The 14,413-nt window shown below is 37.3% G+C and overlaps 1 protein-coding gene across 1 annotated transcript; it reads left to right on the top strand.

Moving 5' to 3' along the window:
* The first annotated feature begins 10,191 nt into the window (after positions 1-10,191).
* LOC125657950 (uncharacterized) lies at positions 10,192-13,789 on the top strand. The gene is made up of 5 exons (XM_048888920.2): positions 10,192-10,376; positions 10,642-10,733; positions 11,054-11,161; positions 11,893-12,498; positions 12,696-13,789. The coding sequence occupies exons 1-5, from the start codon at positions 10,351-10,353 to the stop codon at positions 13,358-13,360; spliced, it is 1,497 nt and encodes a 498-aa protein (XP_048744877.2). The 5' UTR covers positions 10,192-10,350; the 3' UTR covers positions 13,361-13,789.
* The last annotated feature ends 624 nt before the right edge of the window (positions 13,790-14,413 follow it).

Raw genomic sequence — 14,413 nt, 5'->3', positions numbered from 1 at the left:
GGGATTAAAGACCCCCTAAATTGGGGGAGGGGGTCTTTACCAATCGGGGGCGGGGTTGTTGCAACTCCCGTAAACCCTCTAGATCCACCACTGCCCATCACGTCAATATTAAAAAGCCATGTCAAAGAGCTAATCCGAAAATTTCATGTACATAGATATGTATATCAGACAATACCCTATATGTGTACATTACATATCCGTTTGAGTGCGCAGTCCTTATACAAAAAGTCGACACGTGAAATTTATTTAACCTTCTACAGTTGCCGATTTTAGTCCTTGGTTATCTTCTCTCGGCGACATTGATAAATTCCGTAAAGACAATAATATGATTTGTAAAGCAGAATCGTACTGAATATTTTTGTTGCATGGAATCGTAAAAATTCTTTACGGAAACGTTAAAAATTTTCTACATGTATTTTGTCAAATGTAATGCAGCCAGTCAGACAATTTTAACGAAGAAGAATACATACGAATATACTCAATAGATCCCCAAAACAAGAGGCTCACAGGCCTTATCGGTCACCTGAGTACTAGTGAAAAAGCATCACTACTTCCACAGGCCTTATCGGTCACCTGAGTACTAGTGAAAAAGCATCACTACTTCCACAGGCCTTATCGGTCACCTGAGTACTAGTGAAAAAGTATCACTACTTCTTTGGGCAATGAAATCTAGAAAAAAGAATTCTGTTCTGAATATCTCAGCTAGATTCTAATGTTCAGCAACAGTACAAAACAAGATGTGTTCTTAAAACTTTAATGCCCCCAAAAGTGCAAACACTGATGAAAGGCTTTACATAATATAATAGATGTATTAATATTAAAACATCAAAAAGATATGACTAATTTGGACCCATCCTATAGTCAAAACCTGGGTTGTGAAATTCACCATGTTTTGTACATCCTTTTCTGCCATTCTTAAGTATGCATTTAGATTTTATACAGTATCAGCAAACTTACACATAAATACTATACACTAAGTTTGGCTCCACCCTGGGGTCAGAACCCTTACTCTTGGGATCATCAAATTTACAATTTTGGTAAAAGACTACCTAGCTGCTCTTTCTAAATATCCATTTAGTTTCAATTTAGTATCAATAACTTTAAATAAAATGTTATTTAAGTGTTTTACACATAGACACTTTATAGCAAGTTTGGCCCTGCCCTGGAGTCAGAACCCTTACCCCGGGGATCATGAAATTTACAATTTTGGTAGAGACCTTCCTGATCTACATCACTATGCATTTAGTTTTTCTTAAACATCTCCGGTTCTAGAGAAGAAGATTTCTGAAAATTGGTTAATTCTGGGCAGTTTTTGACCTGCCTCTAAGGCCCCAGGGGTGCAGTAATCCTGAAATTTACAATTGATGTCCCCCTTGTTCCAAAAATGTTTCATACCAAATTTGAAAGGAATTGGAATGGCAGTTATCAAGAAGTTAAAAACGTCTATTGTTAACACACCATTTTGGCCCCACCCTAATACCAAAACCCCTACCTCTGGGATCATCATTTACAATTTTGGTAAAGGACTACCTGTTCTTTCTAAATATCTATTTAGTTTCAATTTAGTATCAATAGCACTAAAGAAGATGTTATTTAAGTGTTTTACACATAAACACTATATACCAAGTTTGGCCCCGCCCTGGGGTCAGAACCCTTACCCCGGGGATCATGAAATTTACAATTTTGGTAGCAGCAGAAGAACTTGAAAATGTTCGACGGACGACAACCTAAAAATGAAATCAGAAATACATTCTTTGTCTTTTAAAATTCGTTGCCTGTCTGAATAGCACAGTGGATTGATCGTGTGTTGGATCCTCGTAGAAGTTTTAACCAATCGACATTACCAGTAAACTCAAATAGCATTTTTTCCTACATGAGTAAAAAAAAAACAACCAAAAAACAAAAAAACAAAAAACTATTTTCGATACCACATCATTACACATGTATTGTAGTTTTCATTTATGGCGATTTTAATCACCGTGTTATTTAAATGATCACTGTGGAACTGTGTGTATGTAGCCATCTTCTGTATGAGATCTAAACATTATATCGCCCAATCAAGTTATATGGATTGGGCAATAATTATATTATAAACCCTTGAAGCAGGAAACTGAAAAATGCATGTTTTCCCCATCAAAAGGTTGTAAATTCAATGACAGGTTCGTGAATAATTTCGCTAGTCTGTGCAGTATATTTTCCTTCTACTTTTAAATAATACATGTACATCGTCCATCATTACAGGAACGTTTTTAAAAAATGCTGATTTAGCAAAGTTCTAAAATAGAAAGTCACCCAATACTGCACCATGATATTACACATAATATAACCATTCTTCTGATAAAATTCAATGAGCTAATCTTTTTCCAACCCTGCATAATATAACGAAAACTTAGTACAAGTTTTGGCGTTTCTGTGTTTGAGGGTTTGTTTTAGCATCCCTATCTATTCCTCAATTATACCCCCACCCCATTGGGCGGCGGCATGGCATGTCGTATGTCAGTGACACTTTAACGCGCATGAACTCAAGTCAATTTCATATACACGAACATTCAAGCAAGTATATATATTGCATATCAATTCAGGCCAAACTGATTAAGAATATTCGTCATGTGTACTGACGTCATGTGTACTGACAGTACGGGAGTCTCAATATACATTGTACTTTAATCTATGACGTTTGATTCTTTAAAAATAGTCTAACTGGAAATCGCGGAAGGAGGAATTCCACACGAATGCAAATATAAACCACTCTGACAGAGACTACTAAAGATGTACTGACCTTCATGAATACTAAAACCTTTTAGACTGCGTTGATGTGAATATGAACAAAGAGAAACAACTCTTGCCAACAGCCTAGCCTACGGTGTAATTTCCGGCATGTGAAGTTTTTATCGAGCTTGTCGGAAAGGTTCGAGAAATTAACTAAGGGTTCACTTAATAAAAGAATATCGGGGCACATATTTCAAATAAATAATGGTGGTAACCAACTTCTTTACAAGAATTTCAATTCACCGGACCACTCCATCTTGTCCATGAAGGTAAGGATTTTGGGGAAAAAAATTACCATCACACAAACCATCCTTTTTCGTAGACAACAAGAAGATCACTGGATCAGGACACTAGGTACTGCATTTCCATATCGATGCAATGAACTCGTATATGATGTGGGGAATTTGACCAGTCCACAAGGAAATAACGTGAATGTGATGGGACTCTTTCCCAATACTATAAGACGGAAACGCAGTCATGGACATCGTTCATATTGTATAAATGATGTCACGTTTGATTCACTTTTACCTTACGTCAACAGACAATTAGGTCCAATCATATTCGCACAAAAGTTTACTATGTTCCATTGAGAGTTTTACATATCAAATTTTACGTTATTTGAAGAAGCCACAGCTATATAGTCTATACTTTGGATTTTTCAACACCTGAATAAAGACTGAACTCTATAGATGTTGTGAATCACAGGCTCTATAAACCACCACGGGTCATGGATGATATTCCTTCCAAATCATGCCGCCAGTTCCTTAAAAGCTCAAATTTACAAACAAAGAAATAGATGCCGTCAACATAAGCAACATTCTTCGTCATAAAAGAGTTCAGTCGTGTATTCCAACTTATTTCAAGTTCAGGTCCACACCCAGTATTTCCTACAAATATACTTCTACTATTGCATCCAAACTTTTTAATTATAAACAAACTTTGCAGTGCCTAGGGACCGGTCAATATTTATTGGGGGGGGGGGGGGCACCGGTGCATTCCATATTTCCATTTTTAAAAACCCCTATGTCCTCTCTTCTAAAAATACAAAAAAAGTTGCTGTCCTATATCAGATGTGAAATAAAAATGTGTGTCCTCTCTATCAAATAAATAGATATATGTATGTATGATAAAACACCATTTTTGCTTCATTTTAAAAATCTCTGGAGTTCATCATTGTCTCTCCAGTTATATCAGCTGAGGGATTCAAGCTCCTGAGATACTTTTGTTTACTTTGTCAAGTTTGTTCGGTAATTTGTCAAGTGAAGTTACAAATCTCATTATTTTCATCTTATTTTTTTTTTGGTGTTAAATTGTTGTTTAAAGTGCTACTTTTTGAATATCTTTTAATTACTGTTTTACTGAATTGTTGTATCATGTACTTACACGTATTTTTCACATCTCAGTATTCTCTATGAAAGGTGAAGATAACGAAGTGATCAATCTCATAACTTCTATAAGCAAAACAAAATAGACAGTTGGGCAAACACGGACCCCTGGATATATACCAGAGGTGGGATCAGGCGCCTCGGAGGAGTAAGCATCCCTGTCGAATAGGCACACCCTCCGTGAGCCCTACATCTTGATCAGGTAAATGGAGATATCCGTAGTATGAAACAATTCAGACAGTATTTGACCTAAATGATAGGTTGTAATAGCAAACTATCAAATTATTAAAGATGTGTTTAGACTTTAGTTAAATTCTGGTCTGTATCTTCCAAGTTATGAATATCATGATATACATGTACCATTTCTATTTTCTATGATTGAAATCCATACTCCATGCAAAACTTAATGTAATTTTGGCAATTTTATTCACAGCTGAATACTTCTTTTGTGATTTTTAATTACATGTTTTAATAATAAAAATTTTCAAAGGTCCAGTATTTTATTGCAGATTGTCTCTAGTATATTCAACTTGGACATTGTCCAAGTTGAATATACTAGAGACAATCTGCAATAAAATCACATGAAATAAAGCATGCACACAATTCAGTATTATTGTTTAAAAGATAGTTGAATTAAAAGTTTACAATACTTGATAATATTTTTTGTTGATTGATACATTTGCAAAAAAATATAGCTGTCCTATCAGTGTTGAAAATAAAATTGTTGGAGTCCTATCAGTATGCAAGTCAAAATAAATGTGTGTCCTATTGCATTTCGCACCGGTCCCAACCCCCCAATAAATACTGACCGGTCCCCTAGATATAGACAATCTTCTACTTAATCCGCCGACGTGTTCTTGTTCTTCTTTCAACTATAGTCCAGCTGGACATGTCATTACTGGTGATGTTGATATAGTTGAAAATGAGGACCTCAAATCATTTATTCTAAAAGGTCCTAAATACAGAGAACCTCGGTCTTACAGAGCGTCATCTCTATTATGAATTCTGTCAAAGATTATGCCAGACGATGGGCTAAATATAAAAAAGAACTTGATACATTGTCAGAATATGGATTAAAAGTATAAGAGGAATACAGAGCAGTAAATTACACCCTTTATTTCAAACACTCCCCTACCATAGTCATTTCCCCAGTCATTTCTCGATTTTGCGGAATAATTTTCATCCCGACAATTGATCTAAACTTCTATAATATATCTTTCAATTTCAAATAGTTTCACTCTTGACATTAGTCAATCACGCTACATATAGATATTTATACCTCCATTCAATCTAGGGTAATTACGTCCGGATTACGCATCCGGACGTTGGGTACTCTCATTCCTATAGAGGTTCACGTTGTTCAAATCATGCTCCCCCCCCCCCTCAATAATTCCAGGAACTTTGTGAGGTGTAAATTCAAGTACAGTGTTTGATATATTGTGAGTGATTTGGCTTTTGACCAGCTGGTTTAGCATTTGATTGACTTCAATGTAAACATTAAATAAACTATAACGTCCTGCTCAATGGTTATGTATTTTTGGTATGGAAATGTTCATTAAGATCAGTACTACATGATGCGAAAGTAAAACTTCTGAGAAGTTTACTTTAAGGAAGCAGGGTCAGGTCAAAGGTGAATAATTTTGATAAGAAGATATCTAGGCAAAATTAATAGAGTGGTGCAACCTGCAGTTGTGTACCATTTGAGGGGTAAAATTCTTAAAATTTCTATTGAATATCCAGAAATTTTTCTAAAAGAATTCATGCTTTTATTAACTTAAAAGGAAAAAGCTACATTTCAATTATTCTCACAAGTCACACCGAAATGCATGAATAATCACAGTTAGTTGTTCCATCTCCTCCTAATTTATTGTCCCGTGGTGATCTGGGTTAGAATAGGTCCTCAGTACCCCTTGCTTGTCACAAGAGGCGACTAAATGGGGCGGTCCTTTGGATGAGACCGCAAAAACCGAGGTCCCGTGTCACAGCAGGTATGGGACGATCAATACCCATCCCTGCTCAAAGGCCATAAGCGCCAAGAAAAGGGCTAAATTTTGCAGTCCTTCACCAGCATTGGTGGCATCTCCTTATGAGTAAAAAATTCTCAAGGGGTACATTAAACAAGAAACAACCAACCAACCCACCCAATTTATCATACATATTTCAGCACTTACATGTAGTGTAGATTATGCAGAAATTCACAAAAAACATTGACATAGTAATGGTGATGGGGAACCAAATGATTTCATATTGCAGGACTGGACAGCTAGATAGAGTAGACCAGGGTACCAGAAACAGAGGACCTACAAGTTTGGGGGAGGTACACTTGTTTGCTGTGTGTAGATGGGACGGGCAGGGCTATAAGTACCAGTTGTAACGGTACCTAAAAGGCAAGACGCTGCTGTCTGGGAGGATTCGAAATACTGTATAAGCTGTGAAGAGACACCGAGGAATCCTTTTACACGAGCCTTTAGAGACTTGACGAAAAAGCACAGTTAAGCAATGTTGCGACTGTGTCAGGAACAGCTGCTGAAATGACAGGGAGTGCAGCATCAAGCAGGGGACAAGAATCACTGGCAACAATACAACTATTAAACGATTAACGACAGAAATAGTGGAGACGCAAGGCTAGTTTAGCACACATAGACAACATTCGCGGATATTGGCGAGAAGAGGTCATTCATGTGGGAGGAAACCGAAGTAAGCGGAGGGACCCCATGTATCCAAATTGGCGACCACAATACCCCCACAACGTTACCCACACACACGGAAGAAGACACGACGCTACCCACACACACGGAAGAAGACACCGACGCTACCCACACACACGGAAGAAGACACCGACGCTACCCACACACACGGAAGAAGACACCGACGCTACCCACACACACGGAAGAAGACACCGACGCTACCCACACACACGGAAGAAGACACGACGCTACCCACACACACGGAAGAAGACACCGACGCTACCCACACACACGGAAGAAGACACCGACGCTACCCACACACACGGAAGAAGACACGACGCTACCCACACACACGGAAGAAGACACCGACGCTACCCACACACATGGAAGAAGACACCGACGCTACCCACACACACGGAAGAAGACACCGACGCTACCCACACACACGGAAGAAGACACCGACGCTACCCACACACACGGAAGAAGACACGACGCTACCCACACACACGGAAGAAGACACCGACGCTACCCACACACACGGAAGAAGACACCGACGCTACCCACACACACGGAAGAAGACACCGACGCTACCCACACACACGGAAGAAGACACCGACGCTACCCACACACATGGAAGAAGACACCGACACTTTGGGGAACTGTCAAAAAGCCTAAGAGAATGAGCGGCGTTGAGGAGGGAGGATGTTCAGCCTCAACACGAACTAGTCCACCTTGTGTTCAGCTGATGTATTACTTTACAACAAATGAGGTCCTGCGGAATGGTAAAAGACAGAGGAGGTGGTGTTATGATTACTGATAAGAGAGGTGCATTAGCTGGGTTGCCTAAGATCTTGCTGAACATTTGGGACAACCCCTGTGGTATCATACACTATGTATATACCAAGCACTTCCGCTTCAGTTTTGTTTGGGCATCTTAGAAGAAAGACCGCGTGTTTTCGTCTATGAATAAATTATCTTGTTAGTCTGCGATTACGATGTCTGAATCCAACAAAATATGTTTGGAATGTAATGTTAAGAGAGATGATCGTGTTTGATGAGCACGCAGAATGTTACTGTGACATCGTGTGTGCAATGTAGGTGTTTTTTTGTTTGTTTGTGAGGTTTGCAAAATTTGGACAGGGGAAAAGAGGCGTTAATCAGTAAAATGATAGAATGTAAGAGATCTGACACAGTGTCGAATCCAGCAACAGAAATTCCTTTTGTGGGGATTCAAACGAATCAGAATCGCAACCTATCTCAGATGAGAAACAAAATGGCGGCAATGTGGCAATTACCCCCTTTTATGCTGTGGAATTTTAAAACTCAATGGCAACAATATCAATAAAATTTCATGCGAAATTTGATAGACGCTAGAGTTAAAAGAATTGGTACAGGGCGCGAGTAAACAACATACACGTTCAGAGAGTACATATACAAATATAGGTCTACGACGTTCGATAGATTTCGATCTTCAGATAATCAACACTCGGGAGAGTCAGATGACGAGGATTTTGTAAGTCACAGTTATCTTTACCCGGTCTTGGAACAATTCACCAACCGACGATATTGTTGAAATTCATGATGAGGACAATCAATCGGTTGATTGTATATTGTTTTTAAAACATCCCACTCCAGAATTTTTCACTCATATGGAGACGTCACCATTGCCGGTGAAGGGCTGCAAAATTTAGGCCTATGCTCGGCGCTAACGGCCTTTGAGCAGGGAGGGATCTTTATCGTGCCACACCTGCTGTGACACGGGACCTCTCGATTTTTGCGGTCTCATCCGAAGGACCGCCCCCATTTATTCGCCTCTTACGACAAGCATATGGGGTACTAAAGACCTATTCTAACCCAAATCCCCACGGGACGACAATCAATCGGAGTTTGCTGCAGGATCTGTGCATACATGTACATGTACATTAGACTGGAAGAACTTTGTTAGGAAAGTGACTTCAGAATTAAAAATTAATGCTGTTATTAACAGTTCATGATTCTGAAAATCAGAGCTGTGATTTCAAATCCTCTATGTCAGAACGCCTGATGCGGACAAAAACATCTACCCCACAACAGTCTATGCCCATGGATGGACACATGTTGAACACCTTAACTGATGTAGAAGAGTTCTAGCGTAAATATGCAATACAAGCATATAAAGCATCAATTCATGAGAAATAGAGCACAACACCACGACTTGATGACAATATTGAGGACAGTAGCTTCACAAAAGGAAGGGAACAAAAATTCTTAACGTTTCTGTAATCCAGTGTTGCATTCTCGTAATATTGAGCTATGGAAGATGGATGAAGAATCTAGACTTCTTATAAGAGAAGTGACTCTTCTCTAATTACCTCAAATGTAGAATGTGGAGAATCTGATGAGCACAAGACAGAGGCCCTCAATGCCTTGATGCAAGGTTTTAAGTCAATGACTGGTGTTACTTTCCTTATCTTAGTTGGTGCAAGTGGGACACGAAGAGCCATTCACATAGAAGATTAAAAACAAAGCAATTGAAAATAAATACACTGTTAACCCTAAACTTTTTTATGGGAAGTGTTTTGACATTCTGTACTCCAGAAAAGAACGTTAGCCAGATGCTAAAGAACTGCAACACTTGAGAAGTTCAAAGCAGATATGTAGTTTAACACTCCCACCCCCATTCCGTGAGCAAATGGAAGAGAGAAGAGTCAGCTGGCACCTCTGAGTAAAAGAACAGCAATCATGTATTGCAAGGAAGGGGAAGTTTTCCACTGACAGAAATGCAAAGACTGGTCTGGGGAGAGAAAGGAAGCTGAATTCCTGAGTTTCTTTTAGAGGCCAAAGTCGTAGCTCGGGCCTAGATCGTTTTGCGGTTTCGTCTCCAGAAGTAAGCTTGAGAGATTAACTAGAGACTCGCCTAGAGTTGCAGAAATTGGCCAAAGTAGGCTGTCGGATCATTTCCAAGCACAGGGAGTGGATGAAAATTACATCCGACGAATGAGTTTTAAAATACTCCAGAAAGGACTCAAGCTTGTGTTCTTTTAAAAAACATCCTCCAGAAGGGCACCGTCCAATTCTCATTTTGAAACCATTAAATGTTTTTCTCCAGAATCAGCATTTCAAAATGGAATCTTTGAAGTCAATGATAGTTTCAATAGACCTACATGTTCCAAGTCATCCAGAGGACAAGAAATAACTGATTTTGCATTGACAACAAACATTATAAATTCAGGTCAATGCCATTCGGTCTAATAACAGCTCCACGAGTGTTCACAGAACTAATGGGAGCAAAAAGAGCATATATGGGAAGTTAACAATCTTTCATTTCCATGTACCTGGAGGTCAGTGGAGGATTAGCATCTGAAAAATGACATTAGACGTTTTCGACTGGTCGTTTTTCTGAAGTAACAGAAAATTGTTTAGATAAATTTTCATTCGACTGGTATTTCGTGATGAGTAACAAAAATCCGTAGAGTACAAATCTCATCGAGGAAAAAGGCGCGATGAGTAGGATCATGTGATCGAAAAAAATGGTGGAGGGAGACGAGCACAAGTCGTAAGTATTTTTCACTTGGCTTTTTTTCATGCTATTTTAGAGGTATTTCATAATAAAATAGATGTATTTGAAATAAGAATAGATAAGGATTCCCCCCCCCCCCCTGAGCTTATGACGTCAAACAGACGCTCAGAACTTTTACTATGGACTTGCTTTGAGTGAGTCCGAAATTCCTCCAACAGTAACGGGCTGTTTCGTCACGTGCATATGATATATATTATATCATATTGTATTGTACTCTTCACTGCATAGCATTTTGTTACAGGTTCTGGCAAGAAGTTCAGCTAAATTATCCGGATGGCTTCTCCTTTAAGCAAGTGTTGGACCAAAACACAATAAGAAGATTAGAGAATGGAGGTAATTTTTGAAAATTCTAAATGAAAGTGATAGGTACTGTAAGTGTTATGCAGATTAATTAAACTTTGAAATGGCAGATGAAATGTACAACTTTTATAGTTGAATCCAAACACATTTGTCCATATGATATCACTGATTTCAGGCATTTAGCTGTTGTATTTTACTACAAAAAGATTGCCGAATTTAATTAATAAGAATAATATTATAATCTCGGTTGTCATGCAGATTCAAAGTAGTGAAAACATTTTCTGATATAAATAATAGGATATTCTATCTTTTAATCACTGCATTTTTATCTATTATAATTCACTTATCTCCAGATGAAGAATTACTAGCACAAATGAGAAAAAATTATGAGGAGAGCCAGGCATCTAAAGTTAATGCAACCATGGCAACAGAATGTACACATTTTCTTGAGGATGAAGCAAGTAAGTAAAGGAAAGGTGCAAATTACTATTTTAGAAACTGGATTTATTAAAAAAATATTGAAATGTTTAGAAGGGGGGGGGGGGTTGTTGCTAAAATTTAAAGGATTTGTAGGAAGTAAATTTAGCAAGTTAATTGGTTGGATTTTTTTCTTAGACAATTCATGATGTTAAGGGAATTAATGAATACACTGTATTTGCTTGGACATATATATACTTAGGCAGTCCTCAAAAAATTTTCCATTGTAGATATGTGTCTGCATTCAAGGAAATGCAGAACTGACGGCATTTGCAGAATTTTTAATCATAACACTCAATGTATACATATGATTGGATATTTTAAACTATTTGGTACTTTCTATAGTTGTTTGGGAGGTTGGTGTTACCCAGAACACGCCCCCCCCCCCCCTAAAATTTTCAAATTGAAGGTAAATCGTGGTCGTTAAAAGAAGCAAGTAATAATTTTTCCACTCACAAAGACATATAAAACAAAATATTTACCTTTTATGGGAGAACGTATATCCTGAAAATTGTGTCATTTTGAATTTTTCATTTTACCTCATTAAAAAGGACAGAAAAAGTAGTACAACTGACTACATAGGAGACATATTTCAAGTGCTATAAAATCAGAAGGCACTTGGGACCTCAAGACAGCAAAAGCCTCCCCCCCCCCCATGAGAATAAAACTCTTAACCTTCTTTTTCCTTTTACATAAGTAAACATTTTTGTTTCAGGCGATATTGAAGATTCCTCTGCCAGTACCTCTTTAGGTGAGACTACTAGTACGTCATGTAACAATGCATGCTGGAGTAGAGAAGCCACTGAGCTTTTGATTCATCTGTATGAAGAATATGAAGAGAAAATGGAGGATCCAAGAAAGAAGAAAAAAGATATTTGGAAGTTAATTACACAGGGGTTAAAAAATGGTGGCTTTGAATTTTCGCAAACCAAAGTGGAAGGCAAATGGAGAAGTTTAATCGCTTCTCATAAAACTCTGAGGGATAATAAAACTAAAACTGGGCAGAAACGTAAAACTTTTCAACATTTTGAAAGAATAGATGCCATTCTGGCTAAGCGTCATGATGTTCATCCATTATTGTTATCGGGCTCCGATGTAAATACATCAACAGCAACTGTTACAAAATTTAGCACCAAAGTTGATCATTCTCTGTTAGAGTCGAAAGAGGAGGAGAATGATTTCAAGGGAGATACAGACTCCAGCACTTCAGACAAAGAAAGGGTGGCCTCTGAAACTTCTCCCGAAAATAGCAGAAAAAGCACATCTGCATCAGCATGCAGACGACGTGAAAAAAGAAAGTTTGCTAGTACTTCAGAATCAGGTACAAAGTTGATAGAAGTTGTATTAGAAATGGAAAAACAAAGAAAGATTGAAAGGGAGGAAAGAGAGAGAAAAAGAGACGAGCGAGCAAAAGAAAAAAATGACCTCTTAAGACAATTTTTGGAAATTATGAAAAACAAATAGAATGATATTCATGTATTGAAAAGGACTATATCAGCAGTATATTTTCTTTTTCAGGTTGCTATAAAATTTGTGAATTGCCACTGCACATTTTGAAGAAAATTTTTGAGTTTGTTCAAAGGGATGATCTTAATTGTAAATTGTTTTTAGTTTGTAAAAAGTTCAGAAATGTAGTCTACCTCACAAGAACTAAAATAATCATTCACATTGAAACACTTACAATTGACTGTGGCATGAAGTTGATGCCAGACTTGGAAAAAGTGACAATAATTGGACTAAGTGGTGGGCAGAAAACCAGTAATATACAGCCAATTATCAACTTATTTGATGTGAACTTTCAAAAACTTGAAAGTCTTGTCCTGAAAGGATTTTTTTTAAAGAATAATTTTTTTCAGTTACTGAGTTCTTTGTCACATGTAGAGTTACGGGTTTTGAAATTTGTGTTGTGTGATTACAGAACAGTTGGAGAACTGAAATGTATTCTAGAAATACTTCCCACTCTTAGATATTGTGATGTTGCATGCAATTTGGAAACTGTTTTGGACTATCATGTTTTTGCAGAAATAGCCAATGAATTGGTTGGTCAGGTGAACTTAAATCTGAATACTTTGGAAATGGTGCCATCACGTCTGCTCAGACACAAAAGAGCAGAGTACAGAGCTAAGTGGCCAACAGGGCAGCTGTTTGTTAGGCTGGATTTGCTGCATTTTACTAGATTTTAGCAAAGTCATATTTGTTGAACATTTGAATTGTTTGCTGTAAATTGCTATTCAATGTAGAAAAGATCACTTACCATTGGGGTCATTTGTGGCTGAATTTTACTAGATTTTAGCAGTCATGTTTATTTAATATTTGAAATGTTTGCTGTGAATTCCTAGTCAATGCAGAAAAGATCATCTGGGTATTTTCTGGTCAGTTGTTTTATACTTGAAAGTTTACTCATGTATAAACATTACATTGTTGATTTTTTGTATTTTAATTATTTTTCAGTTTCACTTGTTTATATTACTTTACATATGAATAAGATTATTCAAATGTACATTGTCTATATTTTTTCTACAATTTTTCTTTTTACAAATTTTGCTCAAGTAGAGTTTACATTTTCTTATGCCATTTTTAGTTATATTTCTTATTAAAGAATTACAATTTTATGCCATTTTCAGAGTTCTCATTTCTCATAGGATATGAAAGTAAAAAAGTCCCGATAGTCTCAACCAAGTTTGTGCACATGACTGTAAATGTTTACCATCTGTGTATGCTACTGTACAGTTGTACATTAACATGTATTTGTAAGTTCAGTGAACTTTGATAATATTGCCTGTATGGCAAAATAATCAGAGCAGTTAAGGAGGAATACTACACTAGAGAAATTTGATAGTATAAAAAAAAGATGGGGGATTTATATTGAAAAACTTCCAAAATTTACTCTATTTAGTCAAAAAATGTCGTTTTAGTACAAATTAATATGAATAAAATTTAAAACTCCTCCTGGATTTGAACCAGCGATCGACAGATTATGTACTACCTTAATAGGCAATTAAATCCAACATGAATAGACAAATATTGCCGATAGTTTTATTTGAGTTTTATAAGGAAGTTGGCCATTATAATAATGTAGTACGCCTCCTTAACCCTGCTTTCATTTAGAGTGCTCAAACCTTACTTTGTGGGTTTAAATTCCATTGTATCAAGTGTAAGAAAGGCGAATAAAGTCTCGGATGAAACCGCAAGAACCATAGTCCAGTGTTAATTGCTCAGAGATGGCAATGAAAGAA

Source organism: Ostrea edulis, chromosome 2 (assembly GCF_947568905.1).
Source record: "Ostrea edulis chromosome 2, xbOstEdul1.1, whole genome shotgun sequence".
NCBI lineage: Eukaryota > Metazoa > Mollusca > Bivalvia > Ostreida > Ostreidae > Ostrea > Ostrea edulis.
The sequence above is the reverse complement of the archived record's forward strand: the minus strand, read 5'-3'. Positions and strand labels throughout refer to the sequence as shown.

What these genes read in the sequence shown, in the direction of transcription:
- LOC125657950 (XM_048888920.2), top strand. Translation starts at nt 10,351, where the DNA reads ATGGTGGAGGGAGACGAGCACAAGTC. An exon ending in GAGGGAGACGAGCACAAGTC is followed by an intron (nt 10,377 to 10,641) that starts GTAAGTATTTTT and finishes ATTTTGTTACAG; the next exon opens with GTTCTGGCAAGAAGTTCAGC. An exon ending in TTTTCTTGAGGATGAAGCAA is followed by an intron (nt 11,162 to 11,892) that starts GTAAGTAAAGGA and finishes TTTTTGTTTCAG; the next exon opens with GCGATATTGAAGATTCCTCT.